The sequence below is a fragment of the Cannabis sativa genome, chromosome 7 (assembly GCF_029168945.1).
Source record: "Cannabis sativa cultivar Pink pepper isolate KNU-18-1 chromosome 7, ASM2916894v1, whole genome shotgun sequence".
Lineage (NCBI taxonomy): Eukaryota > Viridiplantae > Streptophyta > Magnoliopsida > Rosales > Cannabaceae > Cannabis > Cannabis sativa.
Genome location: NC_083607.1, coordinates 1096967 through 1122895, shown reverse-complemented (window position 1 = coordinate 1122895; position 25929 = coordinate 1096967). Strand labels below are relative to the sequence as shown.

The 25929-nt window shown below is 28.0% G+C and overlaps 2 protein-coding genes and 2 long non-coding RNA genes across 10 annotated transcripts; 2 read left to right on the top strand and 2 right to left on the bottom strand.

The window, feature by feature from the left end:
- Positions 1–2032: 2032 nt before the first annotated feature.
- LOC115696244 (uncharacterized) lies at positions 2033–4850 on the bottom strand. The gene is made up of 3 exons (XR_009683406.1): positions 4815–4850; positions 3404–3716; positions 2033–2491 (listed from the first exon to the last, which is right to left on the bottom strand). It is a non-coding gene; the product is annotated as an uncharacterized LOC115696244 (long non-coding RNA).
- A 593-nt stretch (positions 4851–5443) lies between these two features.
- Positions 5444–8353, top strand: LOC115697635 (BTB/POZ domain-containing protein At5g17580-like). The gene is made up of 3 exons (XM_030624717.2): positions 5444–5885; positions 5968–6010; positions 6099–8353. Exons 1-3 carry the CDS (start codon positions 5773–5775, stop codon positions 7800–7802), a joined length of 1860 nt encoding a protein of 619 aa, XP_030480577.2. The 5' UTR covers positions 5444–5772; the 3' UTR covers positions 7803–8353.
- An 885-nt stretch (positions 8354–9238) lies between these two features.
- LOC115697459 (splicing factor U2af large subunit B) lies at positions 9239–15549 on the bottom strand. 6 transcript variants are annotated; one of them, XM_030624472.2, is made up of 18 exons: positions 15349–15549; positions 14399–14529; positions 13852–14007; positions 13606–13673; positions 12969–13039; positions 12827–12868; positions 12678–12737; positions 12516–12576; positions 12267–12379; positions 11728–11843; positions 11534–11632; positions 11256–11331; positions 10956–11044; positions 10476–10542; positions 10288–10386; positions 10069–10150; positions 9626–9696; positions 9239–9541 (listed from the first exon to the last, which is right to left on the bottom strand). In XM_030624472.2, exons 1-18 carry the CDS (start codon positions 15397–15399, stop codon positions 9398–9400), a joined length of 1596 nt encoding a protein of 531 aa, XP_030480332.1. In that variant the 5' UTR covers positions 15400–15549; the 3' UTR covers positions 9239–9397. The 6 variants fall into 6 exon arrangements, with proteins under 6 accessions (XP_030480332.1, XP_030480331.1, XP_030480333.1 ...); XM_030624471.2 differs by having other exon boundaries at positions 12267–12382; positions 15349–15545; XM_030624473.2 differs by lacking the exons at positions 13606–13673; positions 13852–14007; positions 14399–14529; positions 15349–15549 and adding an exon at positions 13272–13371 and having other exon boundaries at positions 12267–12382.
- Positions 15550–20063: 4514 nt separating this feature from the next.
- Positions 20064–25010, top strand: LOC133039956 (uncharacterized). 2 transcript variants are annotated; one of them, XR_009688900.1, is made up of 2 exons: positions 20064–20333; positions 24454–25010. It is a non-coding gene; the product is annotated as an uncharacterized LOC133039956 (long non-coding RNA). The 2 variants fall into 2 exon arrangements; XR_009688899.1 differs by having other exon boundaries at positions 24446–25010.
- The last annotated feature ends 919 nt before the right edge of the window (positions 25011–25929 follow it).

Here is a 25929-nt window from a genome sequence, read left to right as displayed (position 1 = left end):
ATTACATGTACAATTATTATTGTTTTTTTAAAGAAAATGTACCATTATTATAGAAGTTATTTATGGTATAAATATTTAAATTTAATTGATTATAAATAAATATTTAAGTATAATTTTTAACAGTTATAATATTTAAGTTATATTAATTAAAACTTACATAAATACTTAACCGTTAAATGTTAAGTTAATAGTCACATGACAGTCTCTAATTGATCCATGTCATTAAATTTTTATTTTTTATTTAAAAATTCAATTAAATATATTAATAAAAAAATAACAAGTGAATATTAGCTTGTTACTTAATGGCTAGGTATTTACATTATAAAAATCACTCAATCTATCTATACTTCCTACAAAAAAAAAAAAAAAAAAAAAAAAAGTACAGAAAAATCAATCGATCTATATTACTTATTTTGTTAAGGTTGTACTATTTTTATTTTGGATTATTAATTAGTATAAAAATTAAAAGGTCAAGATCTACTAATGAGAAAAATTATTACCCAGACAACAATTAATTACATGAATATAATTATTAGTCTCAATAATAATAATAATAATAATAATAATAATAATGCTCCCACATTAATTACAAATTATAATAACAACTAACTAATGACTTATAAAACTCAAGTGTTTTAATTAAGGATCATCACACAATATTATCTAACACATCAATTAATTAAATTCTCTATAAAGTTTCACAAAATATGGAAGTTGATTATTCTCACTTCCCATAATATTGTTTGTTGAGCAAATAAACATAAAGATGCATTGGAGTCCTTAAAAATTCAATTAAGTTTAATGTCGTAACAATATTCGGTTTAATCAATATCTTTATATATTAAAAGTGATTATCTAAAAGTAACTATCTAACGGTAATTCTTGATTTAACGATTGTTTTATTTTTTTTACGTTAAATCTAACTGCTCCATTAAAACCTATTAAAATTTAAATGTACAAACCTGAATTATATAACAATTTTACCCATAATTAGGGTTAAGAGAAAATTCTTCACAATCAAAGTTCCATTAATGCTGCGATTTTTTTACCTTTTATCTCTGCTGCATTCTTCTTCCTATTCCACGATTTCTACGAAGGTAACAAATATACATCGATTTGTAAATACTCTTTGGCATTGTTCAAACCCCTCTTTCTCCAATTTTTTATTTCGATTTTCATAAAACCTTAATTCCATCAAAAAAAAAAAAAAATTAAAAATATTTTTTTTACTTTTTTTTTTCTTTTTCTTTTTCTTTTCTTTTTTTTTCTTCTTTTCCTACAGAATTCCTAGCCCTTTCCGACCCCCTTGTGCCCCTTGTGCGACGTCGACCAACCCCGGCGACCACCCTGATCCCCTTGTGTGACGTCGACCAACTCCGGCGACCACCACGAAGAGAGAGAGAGAGAGAGAGAGAGAGAGAGAGAGAGAGAGAGAGAGAGAGAGAGAGAGAGAGTGAGAGAGAAAACTGTGGCTTCCTTCGACGCCTACGGTCTCGACGGCGGCGATCTCAACTCCTCTGACCGCCATTTCGACGACAACAGTCTCGACAGCGACGATCTCAGGGGTGGTCGCCGAGGTTGGTCGACGTGGACCACTAAAAACTAATTATTACGTGGACCACTAAAAACTTGCCACGTGTACAAGTGTGTACACGTGGACAATCTACCGTGGCACTTAACTGTGATTTTGGACGGCGGTGTGCAGAGCAAAATGGAATCAGGGTTTAGGTAGTTTAGCCACCAATATTTCAATTTTTGTGGTTGTGTTACAAACCGTAAAGTTCAGGTAGTTTAACCGCTAATATTCTAAAATATATTACATATGTAATGAAGTATCACTCATAATTTTGTTAAAACCTCATATTTTTTCAAATTGAATTTTCTTTATCTTTATAATGAAGTTTTATTATTATTATTATTATTTTAAAAAAAAAATATATTACACACTAAAATTACTAAGAACAAAACCATCTAGCATTGATTAATCAAATCAATCAAGCAAGAACAACACTAGTATAGTAGCAATGGTGTGTATAGGAATAATCAATCATAAGAGACATATATTACTAGCAAAGTAAAAACATGTACAAATCACATGACAATCACTTCAATTGGTTTCATAATGTTAAAAAATGTTTAAATAAATATAATTTTTGTCCCCTAAATTAAGACACTTTTTTTGTCTCATAAATTATTTTGTTTTTTGAAAAAATTTCTCTCTAAACATATAACTACGAAATGCAACCATGAGAGGAAATTTGTAATAATTTCTATAGTTCGAGAAGAATTTTTTCACTTGCTGTGGAAGACTCCAATTCAATTGCTCCAGCAAATTTGAATACTTCATTTCATACAGCTCATCTCATGATTTTCGAGTTTTGACTTGAAATCCAACACCAACACGAACACAAACACGGACACGAGCAACCGGCAAGCTTATTTTCTTCGATTGAAGCTGTACTATAAATCGGCCTTATGTGTCTGCAAGTCTCTTGATACAGATCAACATAAGAAGGTGTCAATTCATATTTCTATCTTGGCAACAAAAAAACTAAGAATAATTTCACTACAAAAATATTATTAGAAACCTCTACATATCATTAATTAAAGCAATTCAAGTAACATTGTCACTAAAAATATCTCTATGATTGAGTACTTGAGTTTTCGAAATAGTATAAAAAAGAAAAGCATTACTATTACTATTAGGCACCATAATATTTAGCGCCACTTTGAAATGATGCTCTATAAATGGTTAGTGATTTTCTATAATTATTTATTAAAGTAAAATAAGTAAGACTGATATTGAATTATACACTGGTAGCAATATGACACCTCACAAGGGTGCCCTTAGCATTTGGCAAAAAAAAAAAATGTTTCAAATCATTGCTATTTGACTCTGACCTGTATCACAACGTGTTATGAGCGTAAAATAGGGTGGATCTCAAGAAATATGAACAGATCGGTAAACTTGAACCTTGTTCCTAAAGGACCTGATCAATTCGATCAGACACTCGCCATTTATTTGACTACACACAACATACTATGGTGTGTAAGCCAAAAGCTCTTTGACAACACAAGAAAAAAAAATCATTGTTCAACTCTTGGACAACATGAAAAAATCAAAAGCTCTTTGTATGTTGTTGACTACAAACAACATACTATGGTGTATAAGCCTAATCTAAATTCAATTTATTATGAGTTTCCCATGAAAGTTTTTCAAACCATCTTTAGCTAATTATGCTAAAATCAATACAACAAATATCAAATAAAATTTGATCTTGATTTCAAGACCAATAAAACTTTAATCTCTATATGCATCCACATTGTTTAATAAAGATTCAAACTTGTATTATTATCAAAGGAAACCCAAAAAAAACTATAGTAAGAAGAAAACAAGACTTACAAATAATGTTCATATTAAGGGAAGTTTAGGAATTTGGCCTTTTCTTAGGAGAGAAAGAGTGTGCTCAGCTACATCAATGAGGTCAGCAATATTGTGGACCGATCGCTCTTCAGAAGCCACTAAGAAGATGGACCGAGCCTCCGCCTTCTTTGACAGTCGTGCAGCCCAAGTAAGTGGTAGCTCGGGCGAGTTGAGGCTCCTTAAAATTTGACGATACAGAGACAGAACATGTCCCTTATTTCGAGCCAAATCATCTGCTGTCGCCCATATCAGACCTTTCGCCATTGTTCTCTCAAGTCTAAATCAACCAAAGCTAATCATCATCAAACCAAAGAAGAAGAAGAAAAATCAATCAGATTGCCATAAAAGAGAAACAGTTGATTGATCTTATCAAATATATGATATCTAATATCTCAAATTCAAGACTAACAACATGGTCTGCTATGGTAACTAAATACTTGTGTTTCAACTCAAAGAATTCAATCAAAGACTATGTAAGAATGCTTTCTTCTTTGGTTTCTAATCTATTTTCTGCTTATTTATCTCATGCTTAGTGTTGAGTTACATAGGATAGGATTTTTAGTAATCTCACAAAAGGAATAATATTTACATATTAGTAAAAACCATTTTGGACACTGGATTTTGCAAAAGTTACTAATTGGACCCTTTATTTTGTTAAATGACAAATTAGTTACGTCTTCTACATTTGTTCATGCTATAAATTGTTTTCAAGTTAGTTATATTAAAAAAATTATCAAAAATTGAGCTTAAGGCCCTATTTGTACTATTTTAAAAAATACGTAGCTCAATTCATTTTAACAAAACAAATGGTCCAACTGATAATATTTACAAAGCAGAAAAGCAAAATCAAACCAAACCAATATAGCCTCCATTGCAACAGTTTAGTTTATTGAGACAAAATTAAAGAAACAAAGCTATAAGGAAAGAAAAAACATCATTTAGTGGATCTTATCAATATATGAAATATAACAACTCAAATTGAAGACAAAATCAACAACATGGCTTAGGACCACTAGTGTTTCAAGTTTCAAATCTAGTTGATCTAATCAATATATGATATTTCATCTCAAATTCAAGACATAAATGGTACATAATATAGTGTTTCATTTCAACTCTATGAAACAACATAAACCATAATAAGGCTCAACCAAATGAAAACAATCCTCAATTCTTTCAAGCCTACAAAATACAAAACCAGTTATTGCTGAAACTAAGAACACCAAAGCTACTAACTTTTCTTCCTTAACCCTTATTAGTTCAAATTCAAAAGAGCAGCTAGTGATAATAGTGAAAAAAGACTAAATCTTTCAATCAAAATCAACAACTAAGTTCATAACTTCATATACAAATACAATTACATAAATATCTATATATATACATATATAAATACCTGCTGGTCTTGCAATAGCCGTGGAGCTAACAGCAAAGGGCAAAGAAATGGAAATGAGAGGAAAATTGAGTGGTAATGATGTTAGCCCTAAAATTAGTGGGCTGGGCTTTGCACATACAATATTTTGATAAAATTGAAAACTTTATATGAAAAGATGATCTTTTTGTCAAAAAGAAGAAAATTGAGAATGGGGTTTTGATGGGAATGGATAAAAGTTAAAGACTTTGTATAAAAAAATTGATATTTTCAACTAAAAATAAGAAAATTGAGAATGGGGTTTTGATGAGGATTTAAAACTTTATATAAAAATTTGAATTTTTTCAACTAAAAAAAGAAAATTGAGAATGGGTTTTTGATGAGAATGGATAAAAGTGAAAAACTTTGTATAAAAATTTGATCTTTTCAACTAAATAAAGAAATTAAGAAAGGGGTTTTGATGAGAATGTTTATAAAAAAAAAAAAACTTTATGTAAAAAATTGGTCTTTTCAACTAAAGAAAGAAAATTGAGTCTTGGGGTTTTGATGAAAATGGATAAAAGTAAAAACTTTATATAAAAAATTGATCTTTTCAACAAAAATTGAGAATGGGGTTTTGATGAGAAAAGAGATAAACAAAAAAAAAAAAGAATTATAATAAGCTAATGCAGTTGTTGAATAAATAATAATCATCGAATTGATTGAAGATGATGGGTCATTATTGTAATAATCATAATAATAAAACTAAGTGAGTTATTTATTTATTTATTTTAAATTAATTAAAGTATTTTTTTTTTTGACTTAGTAATAATATAATATCTCTACAATTCCTATTATTTTGCAACTAAAACTAACTAATCCTTATTTTTCTCTACACTAACGTTAGTATTCTGATTTTTTATCTTTACTTGATCATACTAAAATACTAAGTAATAATGCTTAATTACTCATATAACAGTTGAAACTAAAACACTTGAAAAAAATGTTTCAAAATTCAAAAATCTCATCTTTTTCTTCTTCTTCATCTCTCCACAAATCTCCATTGCAGATTCAAAGGAGTATGTCCACTGCACCAAGCAAAGTCCTTTCATCATGGTAACAAATTTTCTCATTACTTTTTTATTTGATTAATTATAGCTCAAAATATTTGACTCAAAAAATATTATCTTCTTCTTAGGATTGCCAAGCCTATTTCTTCTTCATATGATATTGAGTTATATGTAAGTAATTCTAAAACCCCATTAAGTTATTAATACTCTAATTATGATTATGATGATTTTGATTTGATTTATGTGTTAATCTTTATAGGAAGTTTTGGCTACAAAATGTGCTAACATTGATTCAATTCTCAAAAATGGATCATCACCTAAAGATGTTACTCAATTTCTTGGTGAAATCACTATGAATTCAAAGACTTTAGAGCTTGTTATAAGCTTTTGTCAAGGCTATGAAATTCATATCTCACAAGATAATGTGATTCAACTCTATTGTGTTGCTCATCATTTGGGAATGAATGAAACTCATTCAAAAAACAATCTTTTGAAAAGGGCTCTTAGTTATTTTGAAAAAAATGTACTTTCTAGTTGGGATCAAACACTCAAGTCACTTAGAACAATTGACAACAACATTCTTGATCAAGCAATTCAACTTGGTTTAGTTGGTACTTGTTTGAATTCCCTAATTGCCAAGGCTCTCACCGATCCTCGCCTTCTCGGTGAGCCAATCAACAATGATGAAAACACTAGTGATAGAGATGATGAGGAGGAGGAGGAGGAAGAGGAAGAGGAAGATGAAGAGTGGCCAAAAGCAAAAAGAAGGCTTTTCGGTTTGAGTTGGCAACAAAATGAGGATCTTACTACATTGTCACTCAAACTCTATGAGCCTTTAATCTATGAAATGATCAAGAGAGGTGTTCCATTAAACTATGTGACATCTTCACTTCTTAACTATGTTAAGAAAAGGGTGTTAATTCCCACTATGACAGAGAGAAATTCAGAGAAAGAAATCATTGAAGCTGTGGAGAAACTTTTGCCAAGAGAAAGAGGACTAATCATAATTCCTTGTTCTATATTGCTTGAGATTCTAAGATCAGCAATGTTATTCAATGCTAGCTTGGAATGTTTAGAAGGTTTGGAGTTTAGAATTGGAACAAATCTTCATCATGCAAGTGTTAAAGATCTCATGATAATCTCTCAAAACCGAGTTGACATTGATTGCATAAGAAGGATTTTGAAGCACTTTTATGGAAACTACTCAAGTTCTCATTTGACAGGTTTGATTTTAGTTGCTGAACTATTTGAAGAATTCTTAGCTGAAATTGCTAGTTGTGATATAGATTTAAAGTTAGAGACTTTCATGGAATTAGCTGAGTTATCAGTTAGTTTATCAATGGGAACTAATAGAAACTCAGATGGATTATACAGAGCTATTGACATTTACTTAGACAAACATAAGTACTTAACCGAATCAGAGCGAGAGAAAGTGTGTCAAGCTTTAGATTTCAACAACATGTCAGAAGAAGCTTGTGATCATGCTGCGAAAAACGAAAGGCTCCCATTGAGAGTGACGATTCAAGTATTGTTTGTGGCACAATTGCAACTTAGAGAGTCAATCATGAAGGAAGTTCAAGGTTGTCAAGGTAGCGCTCGGTTTGGGGAGAAAAAGGAGGAAGAAGAAGAAGAAGAAGAAGAAGAAGAGGCGAGATTGGTGTGTGGTGAGGAGGAGAGCATGAGGATTGAAATGGAGAAGATGAGTATGAAGCTAGTTGAGCTTGAGAAAGAGTGTTGTGTTATAAAGAAGGAGATTGAGAAAGATGAGAGTAAGAAGAAAAAGAAGAAGAAGAAGAATGAAAAAGAGAAAGAGAAGAAGGTGAGTTTGTGGAGAGAAATGAAGAGAAAGTTTGGTTGTGTTAGTAATAGTAATTGTAATGTGAGTAATGATTCGAATCGCCATGGAAAGAATCAGAATCAAAATCAGAATTATCAGAATAAGAATAAAAAGAAGAAAGTGTAATGATCGTAATAGAAGGAAGTGAATTGTTTTTGCTTAGTTCTTTAATTCATTTAGTATAATAATTGTTTTTTTTTTTGCTTTCTTAGAGAAATTAAGAGCTCTAAGATGAAGAAGAGATCATTAAGTTTGTTAAGTTTATATTTTTTTTGTTGTTGTTGTTTTGATTGTTTAAACATTTGGATGGTTTTTCACAAACAAGTGTCTTCTTTTGTACTTTCCTATGATTATGTTTTTAATAATTAGCATGCATTTATATCTTTACTATAGATTATTTCATTATTTATATAAATTTTTTCCATCTCATTGATTGTTAAAATATTATATAGTATCATTACTCAAACTATACAAGTACACTCATATATTTATCTCATATTTTGTTTAAATAATAATAATAATAATAATAAATCATATTTTTAATTTATATTTTTTTGCTAGAACATTATAATAATATATTTAAATAATGATTTAGCAAAGCACCTTCCTTTTGTCCAAATGAAGAATGATTTGTTTTGAATTTTGATATGATATGCAATAAACAATTTAAATATAATTTTAACATTCAAAATTGTTTAAATTTATTAAAAATTATAATATATATATATGTATATATATATATATTACAAATTTCCTTAAAAATGTGTAGGAGCTCTTGATCAATTATATTATGTATCCCTGTAAAAAAAAATTAGGGTTGCAATTTATCAAAATATTAAAAAGTATTTTTTCTTTCTCAGAAATAGCTTAAATATGAAAAGAAAAATAAGTATTTTTTTCCTTCACTTTATATTTTTTTCATTTTTTTTTCATTTTTATATTTTTTTCCTTCACTTTGCTCGTCTACAACCCAAACCGAACCACAACCCAAACCCCCCCCCCCCCCCCCTCACCACCGTTCACAACGCCGGCCCCCTCCCAAACCAAAACCGATCTCCCACCGCTGGCCCCTTTTTTTTGTGATTTTTTTTTGTGTGATATATGTTTTGGAGTATTGATAGGTATTGATTTTAAGGTTATAATGTATAATGTGTGTGTTTATGTGTGCACCGTGAGTTTTGTTAGATTTAAGTTCGATTTTAGGTTTAGATCTGGGATTTGGAAAAATTGTAGTTTGGGGAAGACGATGGCCCGATCGGGTCCGATGGGCACCTCGATGGGGGGTCCGATGCTTGCGAGTTGGGAAAAAAATTGGGTTGGGTCCGATGGGTCTGATAGGAGGGTCCGAAAATTGGGTTAGGGTCCAATAGAGTCCGATAGGTCCGATGGGGGATCCGATGGGGGGTCTGATGCATATGCGGGTTGGGAAAAAATGGAACTGAGTTATGAGAGGGGTATTTTTAGGTTTTAAATAAAAGTGACATATATTTTTTAGTTTGAAATGTATTGATTTAAGAATAAAATATTAAGATTTTTTAAGTACAGAAAATCAAATTTCCCATAAAAAAAGCATTGTCTAATATTACACCATCATCATCATCATCTTCTATTCTTGTCACATTTAACTATTTTTTTTTCATACTGTTAACAAAAAAATTCCCCAATAAAAAAACAACAAAAAATATGGCAAAAAGCATACCCTAAAATTTTTAATATTATTCTTAGGCACTATAACTAAAATCCTTGCTATAATATCTGTCTTCTGGATAATAAACAGCATTCACAATATTACCCCCAAATTTTCTTCCATTCAATACATTCCTCGCATTCGCGCAACCCGTGGTATCCGCATATTCCAAGAACACCTGCAAATGATCAAACCCCATTAAAACCCGAAGAAGATTTTCAGTTTCGGAGAATATTGTACTGCTGATGATGTTTCAATATACCTTTCCGACACCTGAGGTTGGCTCTCCGCTCTGACTACTCGGCCGAGGAATGATGACATTCACCACAGTTCCTAATTAAATTTAATCCGTTCAGAAAGAAGTCTCAAGACAAAACAACCAAGTTGTATTTGAATATATCAAAGTAGTAAACTAGGCAAGATGTGCATAATTTATAATATTTTATATATACACAAATATTTATATATATATATGTTCTTTATTGAAGCCACAAAAGTGATGTATTGATATGTACACAGATATTATACACAAATTTGATACACAATCCTAAATGTATATAATTGGTTGAATTTATTTTCTTTTTGTCAAGTTTGCGTGTAATTTGTATATACATAATATCATATTACTGTTACAAAATTATATTAAGATATACAAACATATTTGCATCCATCAAGTATATAAAGCATAAATATATATATACATACCAAATTTGCCACATTCATCCTTCATATCCTCTAAAATTTCTTCATATTCTTCATCGTTCGCCAGTTGATCAGCACTAATTGCCTGAATGGAATGGAACAAAGTGTACCAAGAATCAGTGATCGGACCATTTTCACTTACGAAAACCAATCTAATAACAACCCGTACAAACAGAGTGCATAACTATTGAATCATCGAAACTATTCAGCTTTGTAAAATACCTCGGTGAGACATAAAATCTTAGTTGGACTTTCTCCATTTCCTCCAAAGCCCATCCCGCCTACAGGAAGTCTTACACCGCCAGCTTGCAGTGCCATTTTCTGTATAGCTTAAAATTTTGAGTCCACCATATCGATGACAAGATTAAGAAAAAAAAAATAAAAAACACGAAGCAAAGGTTAAGTTTGACCTGAATAGCTATATGCTGTTGCGCCTGAGCCAAAATACTATCCTGTTCCGATTTGGATTGCCCAGCGCTACAAAAGAATATTCAACAAAACATTTCATGCAAGTCAGTCTTCGACTATACCAAAACATTTAAAATAAATTCGGAATCATACAAGACATCCACTACAATGCCTAACTACATCCTAAAGGAAATAACATTGTAAATAGTTCAAATAAAATCTCAAATGTTGTAATTGCATAATATATGAATCAAGTAAAAGGAAACTTCATGTGAGTTATAATTAATATTTCTTAGTGAATAGAACCTTTCTTAAGATTATATGAAGTGGAATTGATAATAAATAAATCTGTTATAGTAAATTGTAAAAGGAATTAATAAGCAAATAAGGAACAAACATGGAAGTTTGAGATTTGAATAAATTGAGATATTCCCCCCCTATCGGTTGCATATGGCAAGACTATTTAATCAAAGAGTACCAACCTCATAGTAGCACGTCGAACAGTTAGAGTTTTATCCCCCATTTTCAAACCATTAAGAGAAGCACAGGCAATGTCTGTCACAGCTGGGTCCTGAACTTGTTTCAAAATCAACAAAATCAGATTCGAGAAGAATACTCTGGACTAGTTATTACAAAGCAATGTGTGCATGAATAAAGAAAATAAAACAGCCTTATCATCAACCAATCATATTAATTTCATCACATAACGACAACCATCGGTAGTAAGGTTAGCGACTCCAAAGATGAAAACTTAAGTTTCCATCTAAACTTTGATTGTTCACCTGATAAACACAAAAACCATATCCTTTAGAGTTTCCAGTGTCTTTATCCTTAACAAGGTCGAAGCCACGGAGAGGTCTGCATTGTAAAATTTGAAAACTTAGATGAAGTACTAACAGTTTGTCTGACACAAATGTGAGATCTATGAGTGCAGGTATCTTCTTCCTTGTTTAATTTATTTCATCAAAAAGAAACATAGAGAACAACATAAACAAGCATAAAGCATCGGGCATTAAAATAGTCAATAATGTGGTTCGTAAGTAGGAACTGATGTTCTCACCCAAAGGATTCCAACAATTCTTTTATCTGCTCTTCAGTGAAGTAATACGGAAGCCCACCAACGAAAACACGTTCAGGTCCCTCTGCTCCAGTGATTGCACTGTCATCCGAGTAACAAGAATCAGCACCGAGACTTTTTCAACTTTAGAGTGCATAAAGAGCAATCCAAATTTTAAAAGTACTAAAAAAGCTAACCCTGGAATGAGTCCGACAGCAGCCAAGTTAAGGTGAGGACTAGGTTGGCTAGGACCAAGTGTTGCAGCTAATGCAGGATTATAGTCAGTTGGCCTCCGCACCCTTACAGCAACACCCTATAAATAATAAATAGGTAATCTATTTTAGTCATGAAAAAACCCATAGCACGATGGAGTTGAGCTGCAATCAGCATTTTCTCAGGTCACATCACAAGCTTTCCAATGGTCAAACAACCAACCACAGTTCTATAAAGTTATTCAATCAGAGAGTGTCTCATCTGGTTAAATTCACTTATTTACACAATTTTTCTGGTTAAGATAACCCCAAAAATGGAACAGGTTCAATAGACATGCATTTGTACACAAATTTCTACACCGTGATAACAATGTTAGATTAAGTAGATCGAATAGATGAAATCAAAACACTGTAAAAATAGTTGTTTTCATTTCTAACATGTGTTTTAATTTCAGCCAATAGATCATCATCAATTAGACCTAATGATGTTTATCACGGTATAAATATGTCCTTATCAAACTTGCCTCAAATATGATCCCATCAAGTGCCATTGCATTACTTGCTTCTTCAACAGTTCTCATCTCCACAAATGCAAACTTCTTCTCATGATTGATATAGACATTAACAACTGCATCACCTGCTAAGCAAATGCCAAAAAATACATACTCTACTCAAACAGCGCATGAGAAAGAAATGAGTTGCACATTCGGTTCAAAATAACAGACTATAAAATAATGCTTGTTGTAAATTTCTATCGTGAGATATATAATTACCTGAGCCGGAGGAGTTTCCTCCAATTGCAGCCATGACACCGCTAAAGAATGTTGCAATGGTCTGTTCAAACATAGGACAATCCTTCAAAGTGTTCAAAGGAAAGCAAGACATATTTCTTACTACCTAAAACAGAAGATCAGAAAAGGAACTCAAAGAAAAACCTGCTCATTAGCTAACGGAGGAAGTCCACCAACATATACTCGGCGAGCATGCCTTGTAGCCTAAAAGAGAGCAAAGATGACAAATATGAATCATAGATAGTAATCACTAAATATTTCTATAGACGTACATATGGTATTTATAATTCTACCTGCTGAGTCATAGCCTGGGCCGGCATCATGGGAAGAGAAAGCTGAAACATATTAAAGGCAATATGGTATTACCACACCAAATTACAGATGAAAACAAGGGTATCATAACCATACAAAATGATGTCAATGAAAGATACAGACTTGTGTTGTTCCAAAGGGTAACATGTTTGGCACCACTCCAGGTGTTGTTTGAGGAACAGCCAACAGCTGCCCTGTGTTGTTAATAAAAAGGAAGAGGTAAAGTTCAGAACGATTGTTGAAATCATTTAAAAGCGAAAACACGTCCCAGCCAATGTGAAGAGATAATACATTTAATAACCTAGACTTACCTATTTCATTTACAACGAAACCGAAAAGAGAAACCTAAAATATACCATCATATATATATAGAGTAAGAAATAAGTTCCGTCACTTCAGATGCTAGGGAATTATTAGTAAGTCTACCAAATGGAAACTGTAGAGGTTGAAGGCGAACAAGATCCAGCTAACTGATGCAATCGTCGATGGACATAAAGGCTACGTGGTCACGCCAACCCAACATTGCCTTCTTACCCAAACCATCAACAAAATCACAAACAAAAAACACACACAACAGCCAAACAACAGAACAATGGCTCTCAGTTCCCATAGTAAACCATTATAAAATAGTTTTCAAGCAAAAACACTAAAAGTAGCAAGAGACCACAATTCTTCTTGCAACATATTATACTAGTTAACGACACAAACTAGAATTATTAACATGTCAACTGAATAATAACTTTACAAGCTAAAACCATACCTGGCATGTCAGCACCGGGCATCATGTTCACAGAAGGTGGCGCCACATCGAAGAAACTACCTCGCTTGCTGAAGAAGAATAAGTACATTTTCAAAAGATAAATCACTACTAGTGTTCCAATAAGATATTGGTAAATTACAAACTTAAAGTGGCAACATAAACTGAAAAACCAAAAGGGTATATAGCTAGGGGATTTTAAATCAATATGAACAATCTAAAATTAAGCTGAACACGTTGAATAATCACCTTTTAGAACGAGAACGTGAAGAAGAGGGTGATCTTGATCTTTCCTTTGAGCGTGAACGTTCTCTATGCCTAGGCCTTCTATCTCTATCTCTTTCTCTTTCTCTCTCTCCTCTATCTCCTCTATCTCTATCTCTTCCTTGATCATAATCTCGTCGCCTACAAAGAAAACATACAAAACCCAAATCAATACACAATTTAACATAAATCCACACATTTTTTTTCTAAAAGAAACAGAGCGTTCATAGATTCAACAAAAGAAATTAGACCTCATATTCATTACAGATAATGTTTTCTGGAATGCTAGATAGATCCAACACTCCATTTAAGTTGTGAGCATAAGCCCACTTCGCCACACTATAGGCAACAAAATTACAAATTCTACTAATATTAGAGAAATTACAACCCAAAAACATATTAGAAATCATTTTGCAACGAGTACAATAATTTTCAATTTCCCACTTCGCCACATCATTTTACATAAATCCACACATTTACATAGCTCATTCCTTACTGGTTTGATAACATTTCCATAAAATTTAATAAAAACCTGTCATGATCTCGGCTGTGACGACGGTCATAGTCATTACGACCGCCCCTTCCTCTGTCACCTCCTCTACCACTTCTATCCTTATAGTCCCTCGTCATGGACCTCTCATAGCCTGACCCATTAGAATTACGCTGAGAAAATTACACAACAATAAGTCCCCAAATATACAATAAAGAAACTCCATAATCTATAACACTAATTTCTTCACTGCATCAAAACCCACACAATCAAGAAAAAACTTAACTAAAAAGTCAATGTCATTGACAGTTACTTGAATTCAATCACTATAAAAAATGAAATTCCACAAAAACATGTAAGAGTTTAACCACTTCACAACTACTAAAGAACCCTAATTTGAAACGAGAAAGAAATACAAGCCAATCATAAAATCAATAGCGAAACCACTGATTTCTTCACTGCAAATCCAATGGCGTTCACAGTTACTTGAATTCAATCACTATAAAAAAAATGAAATTCCACCCAAATATTGTAAGAATTTAACCACTTCACAACAACTAAAGAAACCTAATTTGAAGCAAAAAAAGAAATACTAGCCAATCATATAAGAAAAAACCCCATTATAATCAATAGTGAAACCACTGATTTCTTCACTGCAAATTCAATGGCGTTCACAGTTACTAACTTGAATTCAATCACTTTAAAAAAAAATGAAATTCCATCCACACAAACATTGTAAGAATTTAACCACTTCACAACTAATAAAGAAACCTAATTTGAAACAATAAAGAAATACAAGCCAATCATAAAATCAATATCGAAACCACAGATTTCTTCACTGCAAATTCAATGACGTTCACAGTTACTTACTTGAATTCAATCATTATAAAAAAGAATGAAATTCCACACAAACATTGTAAGAATTTAACGAATAAAAATCAAAACCTAATTTGACTTTCAAATTGAGATATATATACGAAATGAAAGCGTACTTTGCTCCGAAAAGTAGCGTAGTCGTCACCACTACCATCATTATCAGACATTGTAGGTCAAATTCGAAACCCAAACACAAAAGATTTTGGGATTTGAGTAAAGCTCAGAAGACCAGCAAAGTTTTCTCTTCAGATTTTTCTTTTTCTTTTTTTTTTTTTTTTGGTTGCAAAGAAAATCTTGGGATGAATGAGAAAGCTTGTCAATTCATTGTCGTCTTTATGGGCTCTTTTGAAGAGAAAGCTTTGCAAGCCCATTAAAGGCCCAGCCCATTATCGAATATGGTATTTTTTGAGATAAGTTGAGAAATACCTATTTTTTATATTCATTAATTAAAAATACTCTCAAAATATATTTCATTAAAATATACCTACTTTTATGAGTGGGTTGACCAAGATAGCATCACACTCTACTTAAATCTAACATATAATTTACATTAATCTAAGGATATAATGAAGACATTATCTATAAAAGTGTATATTTTAAAAAATATAGAAATAAATGTAAAAAATTAAAATATGTAAAGTAAAGTGGATATATAATGTAATTTTCTCGTATTTTTTTTTTTAAAAGATTATTTCACCAAATATACAAAAATAACAAAATAATTATAAAATATAGTTGTATGGAATTTTGATTTCTTATAATTTTATTTACAGAAAATACAATATTTTGATGTATTATTATATTATATTTTTATTAATTTATTGTTCATTTTCTATTATTTGTACATTTGTTGTTGTTGTTTTGATATTATTTTACTGAATTTTCTCATTACATTAGAGTTGTTAAAAAACACTATAAAAATATAAAAAAATATATATATATATCTTTTAAACGTAAAAATGTAAAAAAAAATAACAAAAAATAGTGTTTTATGTACTTAATTTAATATGATCAATTTGAGGTATTAGGGCTTAATGCCCACTCCAGATCGAGGACCTCCAGATTGAGTCCTCGATTGAATGGTAGTTTCTAAAGGTATTATTTCAGAAATACTAAAAAATAATAAAATAATTACGTTTTTATGGAGTAATTTTTTTTTTTAAAAAAAAAAAATACTTTTTTTATGTAATTTTTCTTAATACATTATGTTGTTTTTTTTAAAAAAAAAGATGTTATTTTCACGTTACAAAATGTAACACAACATTACAGCAACATAAAAGTTAAAAACAATGTTGCTTTCCCTTACAAAAAATCTATAAGAATGTAAAAAAAATTGTGTAATTTTAAGTATTTTGTGAAAATTTTCGTTTTCTATGATAGGTACGGTCGGGCCTATAACCATTGTAAATCATTGCAAGTTCGAAATACAAAATGAGGAAATTAGACTCTATACCTTTTTTATATTGTCTTCTTTCATTTTTACCCTCTTTTTTAAAAACTATCATTTTTACCTTTTTTTTAAACACTTTACCGATTTTACCCTTGCCACCTCAATATACTCTCCGTGTGACTCCCTTATATCAGGGTATTTTGGGTACAATACATATAAAAAGAGGTATGTTTCAATTAAATAAAAAATTAGAGGTAGTTTTAGTTAATTGATAAATAAAAGAGGTATTTCTCAATATACCCCATACAAAATTGAATTTGTACAAAATTAAGAAGCCTAAATAGTTGTGTTATATTTTGGTATTTTGTTGCAAATTCTATAAGTTTTGTGGTATTTTTCTAAATATCATAAAATAATGGTAGTCTTGAAAGTATAATCAACCCAAAGAAACCTTATATAAAATTTCGATAGCACATGAAAATGTCAATAATTGATCCACAATACATATGAAAACATAGAACAACAAAAATTTATAGAATATACTTAATTACATAATTACATACAAAAATATTGGTTCTACTCAAATCCCCAATATTTGTGTATTATTTGTTGATATTTATTAGGAATAATTATAAGGTACTATTTTTTGTAAAATATTTACATTTTTACGTTCAAAGAATGTTTTTTAACATTTTTACGGTTTTCCAAAAAATAACACGAAAACAGTATAAAATCAACAAGAAAACTACATCAAAATAACATCAAAATAACAACAAAAATAATATACAGATAACAAAAAATCAATAATAAATGAACAAGATTACAACATAAAAGACCGTATTTTCTGTAAATAAAATCAAAAATATCGTAAAAATATTTAAAATTCCAAAAAACCGTGTTTTTGTAATTTTTTTGTTGTTTTTATGTTTTTGTGAAATAATCCTTAATTATTAAACAAAAATATATGATGATGTGAGTTTTATGTCGGGCTAGCTCAAGAGTGGTACAGTAGAAGCTACACCCAAAGCTCCTCACCCAGACTCGAAAAATTCTTTAACAAAAAGATTACAAATTTAACAACGATATTCTGTTGATACCTTAAATTTGTATATATATATATCAAAAAAAAAAAAAAAGTAAATATAAAGGAGTTTTCCCATAAAAAAAAATAAATAAGGGAGTTAAATATAAAAATCAAAACATAAGAGGGTTTTGTAGCAAGAACAACCCATTGTGTTTTTATTATTATTTATTAAAAAAATATAGGGGTCTTTTCAATATTATACATAAAATTGATTTTATTTATAAAAATACCTTTAAGAAAATTATTTGCATAAATACCGATTGCCACGTCAGCATAAATACCGAAATATAAAATAATTACCGAAAATTGAAAAAAATAAAAAAATCTCGCTTCCAGAAATTTCAGTGTTTTGCAAATTTTAAAAAAAGCAACCTTTTGGTTGCTTTTGATGTAAATAATATATCAATTAGTTACTTTTTATTAGAAAAAAATTAATTCAAGATAATTTTTTTCTCATACACATTTGGTTCCTTATTTTGATCAGACAACTTTAAAATTAATATATATAATAATTTTCATATTGTAACTAATTCTATTATGTTTTAGATACTATTTGGTAACTTTATAAGTTTTTTTATTAACATATTAAATTCTTTTTATTAAATAAATTTATTATTAGTATACTATATTTTAACTTTTAAATACAAAATAACAAAAGACTTTAAGTTAAGTTATGATGTTACTTGATATGTTAAAGTTTATTAAATTTTAAATTTATTACTTTTTGTTACAAAATATAAAAAAGGAATAAAAAAGTTTCTTTTAACACTGATCGTCCTTTTTCGGAGTCACTAAAATGTAAGAGAGATATCTAAGTGTTAGAGGAAAAATAAAAAAAACTAAGAGAAATAATAAATTTAGAGAAAAAGAATAATAAAAAAATAATAATAAATGAAGAAGATTTTTTCAAAAAAAACAAATTAATAAATAAATGAAGAAGATAATAATGTCAGAAAAAGAAAAAGTAAACAAAAAGGAAAAAAAAAGTAAAAAGATAAATATTGGAGGAGACTTATAATTTCTTGTTTACATTTTAAATTATAGTGTGTTATTTTGTTGTTTAAGAAACCTTAGTCTAACTTTTAATTTTAGTCATTTTTTTTTATAGCAAAAAAATATATGCTTCTAACATGTCAAAATGATCACTTTAAAAAATAGATTATAATAGTGTAATTTTTGTGTCCAAATAATAAATTGCGTGGCTGAAAAAACTTTTGAAATAAAAAAAAATAAAGAAAGTGAGAATAATAACAATTTGTGTCGTTTATTCACATAATTTTTTTTTTAAAAAAAAAAATCTGATTGTATATCAACTAGGAGAGTCAATAAAATGTAAAAGAAAAACATATGGTTAATTTTTAATTTTAGTAGACGTGTAGCGGTATTTAAAACAATAAAATGGTCTAAGAAAATTTCATAAATAATTTACAATTCACGTTGATACATATAATTATTTTTTTTCTAAAACTACTAATTAGATTAAAAAACAAAAAAGAATGTAAAATAATAATAAAAAAAAAAGAATAGAATGTAAAAAAAAATATATATTTGATCAACCTAGTTTACTGTTATTTTGAAAAAAAAAATTAGATTTTTATTAAAAAAAAAAAAAAAGCTACTGTCTAGAAAAAGAAAAAAAAAATTAGCATGTAGGCGGAGAGAGAAGCAATAAATATACATTGGTATACCTATCAAAAAGAAATGCCTAAATTGTGAGTATTAAAATAGGTAAGGGTAAATTCTTAAATAATTTAATAATAATAGTTGTTGGTGCAAATATTTCAAAAATATAACTATTTTAATACTTAATTTATTTTTTCAAAATGCTACATTTCATATTTTATTAAAAAAAATACTAAATTATATTTCTAAACATTATTCTTAACACTACATAAAAAAAAGTATAATTTTTTTCATATATTAAAAATTCAATTAGATTTTTTTACCCAAAACTTCAATTAACTTAAGACACACATGATTTTGTGTGCATGCAAAATGAAGTAGTAGTTTTTTTTTTTTTTTTTTTTTGAACAACAAAATGAAGTATTTATTTATTTATTTATTTATTTTTTTTTGAGGGAACAAAATGAAGTAGTTATGCCTATTAATTTTCATCCATATTTCAATCCATATAACTTGAACAATTACTATTAAACAAAAACAAATAACCCAAAAATAACACATTTATTTTCTCCAAATTACTTGGTCTACATTATTCCATGAATTTAAGCAATAATATTAGTAGTACCACAACACAACCAAAAATTGAGAAGTACAACAAAAATTGTACTCCATCAAAATAAAGCCCTTATTTTGTAACATGTACTAGTATTGTTATGTGTAGTACAACATTTCATTCATAAAACAAAGAAAAAGTACTTTCTAGTACTCTAATGATAAAATTATATATAAAACTATACTAAAACACAAGCAATGCCAAAGAGAAGAAGAAGGTTTTTGAAAGAAAAGATGGTAGAGGAGTCTATCAGGGGTTTCCTGAGAATACACGAATCGATATTATAAAATGTATGTGATTTGATAATTTTTCGTGTGTTCTCAGGTCGCCCCTGCTAGATTTTTTTTCTACTATTAGATTGTTTTGGATGAGATAAGCAAATATTGTTCAGGTATTTAAATTTTCTCTTTATATTGTATTTATTATTATGGTTGTTATAAAAAATAAAAATCTAAATTATTATTAAGTGCTAATTTTTTAAAAAATAATATTACAAAAATGCAAATTGGATGACTTATACACTAATTTTTTAAAAAAGATTAGTAAATAAAAATGCTATAACATTTAGAATTTATAATAAATTAAGGATAATAGAAGTTTTAAAAATGAAAAAATAAAATAAAATTTTAAATTTAATAGATTCTTTTCTCTTCTTTAACATTTTAAACCAATCAAATAATTAATCAATAATTAAATATCTTTTAATATTTATATATTTGTTAAATTATTTAATGCTTTATACAATTTATAAAAAATAATATTAAAAAAATCGAAATTGAGAAACAAACAAGCCTGAGGTACAACTAGTACATGTTTGTCTTTATCTAAAACTAAACCTAATTATTACACTAATAATAATAATTGAACCAAACGCGGTATATACACGTGTCGTTTTAAGAGCAAACGGCCACGTGACTACCATAAGACATGTGCACTGACGTAGCATGGGATCAAAATTTCATTCTAGTCTGTCTAAGTGCAATAGTGGACTGTACCACACTGAATAATAACAGCCTGTCAATGGGCCAATGGGCTACATCAACCTCATCTTTTGCAGTTTTACATACAAGTGGGCCCGGCCCACCAAGATAAATTTGATCATTTTTTCTCTTTTTTTAAAGGAAAAAAAATAATTTCATCCATCTTTAAAATATTTTATAAAAATTATTAATTAAATTTTTTATTTATTAAATTAAAAAATAGATTATGTATTTTTTAAAATGGTATAAATAGAAACATGAACTTAATTTTTGATAATCTTTTTTAGTATAACTAATTTAAAAATAATTCATGATACAAACATACGTAAAAAAAAAAAGACATAATTAATTTTGTCATAACGCATCAATATTAAGTTATTATTAAGTTTTATTTTAACAGAAAATTAATTCAAAGTACTATTTAGTACTATTAAAAAATACATGGTCTAATTTATCATTTAACAACCTAAAGAATCCAATCAATATCTTCAGAGTTTAAAATAATTTTTACCTTATTTAATAAGTAGGTTTAACAGAATTAAATTAATTTTCCATACTATAAATTATTTGTAATTTTAAAAAATTTATAAAAAAATATTATAATTATAATAAACATCATCATAAAAATATGTTAGAGAAAAAAAGTAATCTTAGAAATAAAAAATATATAATGTTCTCTCTATGTCAATTTTAAAATGGACATATTCTTTTTCTGGCTAATTATAATTTTTGTTCTTGAAATTTTGACATATATCAAATTATACTTTCTGAACTTTGTTATTAAAAATTCTCTCATAAACTATTAAGATTGTTAGATTTAAGATTTTTTGTCCAAATTTAATAAGCAAAGTCTAACATAGATAAAAATTTAAGGGACATAATTTAGTATACGTCAAAATTTAAGAAGCATAATTTAATACATGCCAAAATTTAAAGAGCAAAAATCTTAATTAACCTCGTTCTCTTCATTTATTTATTCTCAATTATTATTTTGGATCTATATGTATAATTATATTGTCAAAAGAATTTTTTTTTTTAAAAAAAAAAACAAAATATTTAAATTAAATAAATATTAATTAATACTTCTTTTTTTTTTCACGCATGCTATTATTGACTAAAAATGGTCTTTATTTGTACTAAAAGTTTTAAGAAAAATTATGAAATCCTCACGTGTGTGTATTCCACATAAAATATTATAGTTTCAATTCTCTACATTTTCATATTTAAATGAAATTAAATTCTAAAAAATATTGTACTCACACTAGGGTGTAAAGTATCGTACACTTTAACTAATTAAACAGTAAATATTTATTGTTTATCACATACTTAATTTTACTTAAATAAAAACTTAATGAGACTTTTTATTTTTTATATTAGGTCCTAAAAAATATAAGTCTTAGACATGGGTCTAGCCCGCCTATACTTAGGGTCAACCTAGAGCCGACCCTGACTTGCACACATCTTTTTTTTAGGGTTAAGTCTAGAGTCGACCTTGAGAATATATGAGTATAACATGATTTGTATTTTGGGGCCCTTACTTATAAGACTTGGACTCGCACTATTGTATAATGTATCATACACTCTAATTTATCGAGCTATGAATATTTGTTATTTATAATACATAATTTTTTAAAATAAAAACCTAATGATGTCTTTTATTTTTTTATTTTGGTCTCCAAAAATATAAGCTCTAAACACAGGTCTAGCTCACCTATACTTAGAGTTGACCTTGGTTAAGTCCAAAATTTATAATTATGTTTGTTGTATTCTTTTTTAGCTAGAAAACTAATTAATTTACAAATTTTTGAACAACTTACAATGACAAAAACACAAATTATTGTGAAGCATATTGTATATATAGGCAATGCTTATACTTAAAAATATATTTTCAACATGGTAAATTATTTCAAAAAAAATTAGAATTGATAATTTAACTTTTAACTTTTGCTTTATATATATTTTTAGCAATGTTCATATATAGTGGTCAAATTTAATGGGAAATATCTAATATATATAAATAAATAAAATTTAATAAAGTAAGATATAAGTATAAATAATAGAGTTAGGATAGGTGGTCAATTTAAATAATAAATTTTACTTAGAAAAATCCATTAATTAGTATTTTAATATGACAATAATCCATTATGTACTACATAGGAGCTTTCTTCATGAAATAATTATTTAGTTTATTAATGTATCAATAGAAAATTATTAATTAAAAAAAACATTATTAAAATAGTTTGGTGTAGTTGATAAATAAAAAAGAAATTAGTGTAGATACTTGTATCTTATATATATTAGATATTTATGAATCTAATTTATAGATTGTTGTAGTTGGAACTTTTGAAAAATATGTATAATTAATATATAAATTATAGCTTAATTATATTTGTAAACTTATTTTTTTAGAATATATAATTTGACACATTAAATTTCAAAAATTCATAAATTAAATTTTGAAATTGAATGGAGTAAAAAACCCAGGTGTAATTTTAACCAATTTATTAAAATTCAAAATTGAAAAAAAAAATAATTAATTATAGTAAATGATGAAATATGTATTTTGTTAATGTTAATCAATAAAATAATATTTTTTTGATAATTATTTGTAAAACATTCTATTATTATTTACGCATTGAATTCCAATGCATTGGGAATGCTTTTTTTTAAAAAAAAAAAAAAAAAAATATGAAAGAATAATTTACAAAATTTTCATAAATGTTTTTTTATATATAATAATTATTCAATTAAAATATATAAAATTGGATATTAATACAAATTTTACATATGTTAGATATTATTAGTGTCATTTATTTTCTTTAAAAAAAAAAATTATACATTAATAAATCCTAAATAAAAAAGAAAAAACAAATGGAATATTTGGTGATTATGATGGTGACCTTTTTTCTTTCCTTTCTTTCTTTGAATAGTTCTTATCCAAGCTATTAGGTCAAAATACTAAAGGCAAGTAGGTAATGTCCATTAAAACAAAATATAAAAAATATGGTTGTTGTTTATAGAAAATAAAATGAAATGAAATTATTGATGAAACAAAATAATACAAAATCACATAATTTTTCAATTTTACCTAATCTCACATGCAGTCAAAATTTATTTATTGTGCATGAAGGTTATCTTTTTCACCAATTTATTCAATGCATGTTATTTTTTCTTTATATGTATTGTATTTTTTTTTTATTGTAAATTTGAGATTTATGATAGATTAGATTGGAGTTTTTTTGTTTTTTTTTGGAAATTAATATTTTAGAAAGTTCCAATTTGTTTTTAATATTTATACAATTATACATATTTTTTAAGGAAAGATCATGTACAATACATAATCAAAAATATTCAAATTATAATAAATCATACATAAATAATCGATGCTATACAAAAAATCAAGAAGTAAAATTTATTTGATTCATACTACTATATTTATAAAATAATTTTATTACAACTACAAAGATAATTAAGAGAGTATCCTCCAACCAAATACAATTTTCATCTAACTGAAGAAACATAGTCATTCAGATGGTTATACAATACAAGGTCTAGACGGTGAGAAGAGCTTGGGCCTAAAATAAGCCTTTGAAGCCAAGATGATCGTTTCTAAAAGGCCAATTTCCTAGACGTGATTCGGTTTTGAAGATTTTCTCTTGGGGAATGCCTTTATTCAAAGAGCATTCGACCTAGACAAATCTATAAAACAATCAGTTTTAAAAGGAAATTGTCTAGGCCATTCCTTACAAGAAAATAGGCCAAGATTGTCCAATTTTTTAATAGTGCGGAGTGCTAATTCATGTGCAATCATAATTTACACTCCACATTGGGTTGCCTGTTGGGCCTTAGCTCATGATACTTAGTGCAATCTTAAGAAATGTTAATCTCTTTATCATTGTTGTTAATCGAGAATTGCTCTCTTGTTGTGCTATGTTAATTCGGCCCAATGGCTTATTTACTTATAAATATGATCAATTATCACTGTAAGTCTATAAAATAGATTCAAATTTTAGTTGTCGAGCATATGCTACTAATATTTTTTTTACTTTAAATTTTAAAGAAATAATTTTACAGTGAATATTACTTTATAAGGACTCATTATTTACTTTGTTGTTACTGTATGTAATGAATTAGGATCTATGTTACACTACAAAAAACTGTTACTTTTAGTGAAAAATTTTTAGTTACAATATATTTTTTTTTGTGACTAAATGTGACTTTTAGTCACAACAAAATGTTACTTGTGACTAAAACATAGTATTTAGTTACAAGTTGTCACTAATTTAGTTTTAGTCACAACAAGTATTGTGACTAAAAATACATTTAGTCATAACAAATTGTAATTTTTGTGACTAATACCTTTAGTCACGGACCTCTTAGTCACAACATAAAAATAATAATTTATAATTAGTTACAATTTTTTCACTTTTAGTCACAAATTTTATTGTGACTAAAAGTAAGATTTTTTGTAGAATTAGAGTACTTTTTACTAGTTTGTTGTCCAAATTTTATGAGACATATTTGATTTATGTTCGTTGTTCAATTATTATGATTGGACATGAATTAACAGTTCGGGCATTTAAAGTGAATAATAAACTAATTTGAATAAATGTTTCCATCTCATCTCTATGATATATTATTCACTAATTATTTTCAATAAATGTTCATTGTTAAAAAAAATAATAATAGTAAATCGTGGACTAAAATTATTTTAAGTCCTAGACCACATAAAATGGTGTGTATGTTTATCTTTCTTTCTTACTTAATTCTCTCTCCTTCTTTCTTATATGTTTGGTTGTTGGAAATAATAATCAAAAGACAATATAATTAATTTTCATAGTCTTAATTTTTTTTTTCTCAATATATGTATATTAACCCCTTCATATTTGGTGTCACTTCCAATCGAATAATAATAATAATAATACAACATTTGGACCACAATTGAAAACTCCAATTTGAGTCACAATTTTTTTTTTTTTTTTTTTTTTTTTTATGATTCTTGTGAAT

Coding starts and splice junctions, on each gene's coding strand:
- LOC115697459 (XM_030624471.2), bottom strand. CDS start 15,399: ATGTCTGATAATGATGGTAGTGGTGACGACTACGCTACTTTTCGGAGC. Junction 11,045..11,255: donor ATGGTTTTTGTGTTTATCAG/GTGAACAATCAA, acceptor AAACAAGTTCAG/GACCCAGCTGTGACAGACAT. Junction 10,151..10,287: donor AGATTTTATGTCTCACCGAG/GTATTTTACAAA, acceptor CATTCCATTCAG/GCAATTAGTGCTGATCAACT.
- LOC115697635 (XM_030624717.2), top strand. CDS start 5,773: ATGTTTCAAAATTCAAAAATCTCATCTTTTTCTTCTTCTTCATCTCTC. Junction 5,886..5,967: donor AGCAAAGTCCTTTCATCATG/GTAACAAATTTT, acceptor TCTTCTTCTTAG/GATTGCCAAGCCTATTTCTT. Junction 6,011..6,098: donor CATATGATATTGAGTTATAT/GTAAGTAATTCT, acceptor TAATCTTTATAG/GAAGTTTTGGCTACAAAATG.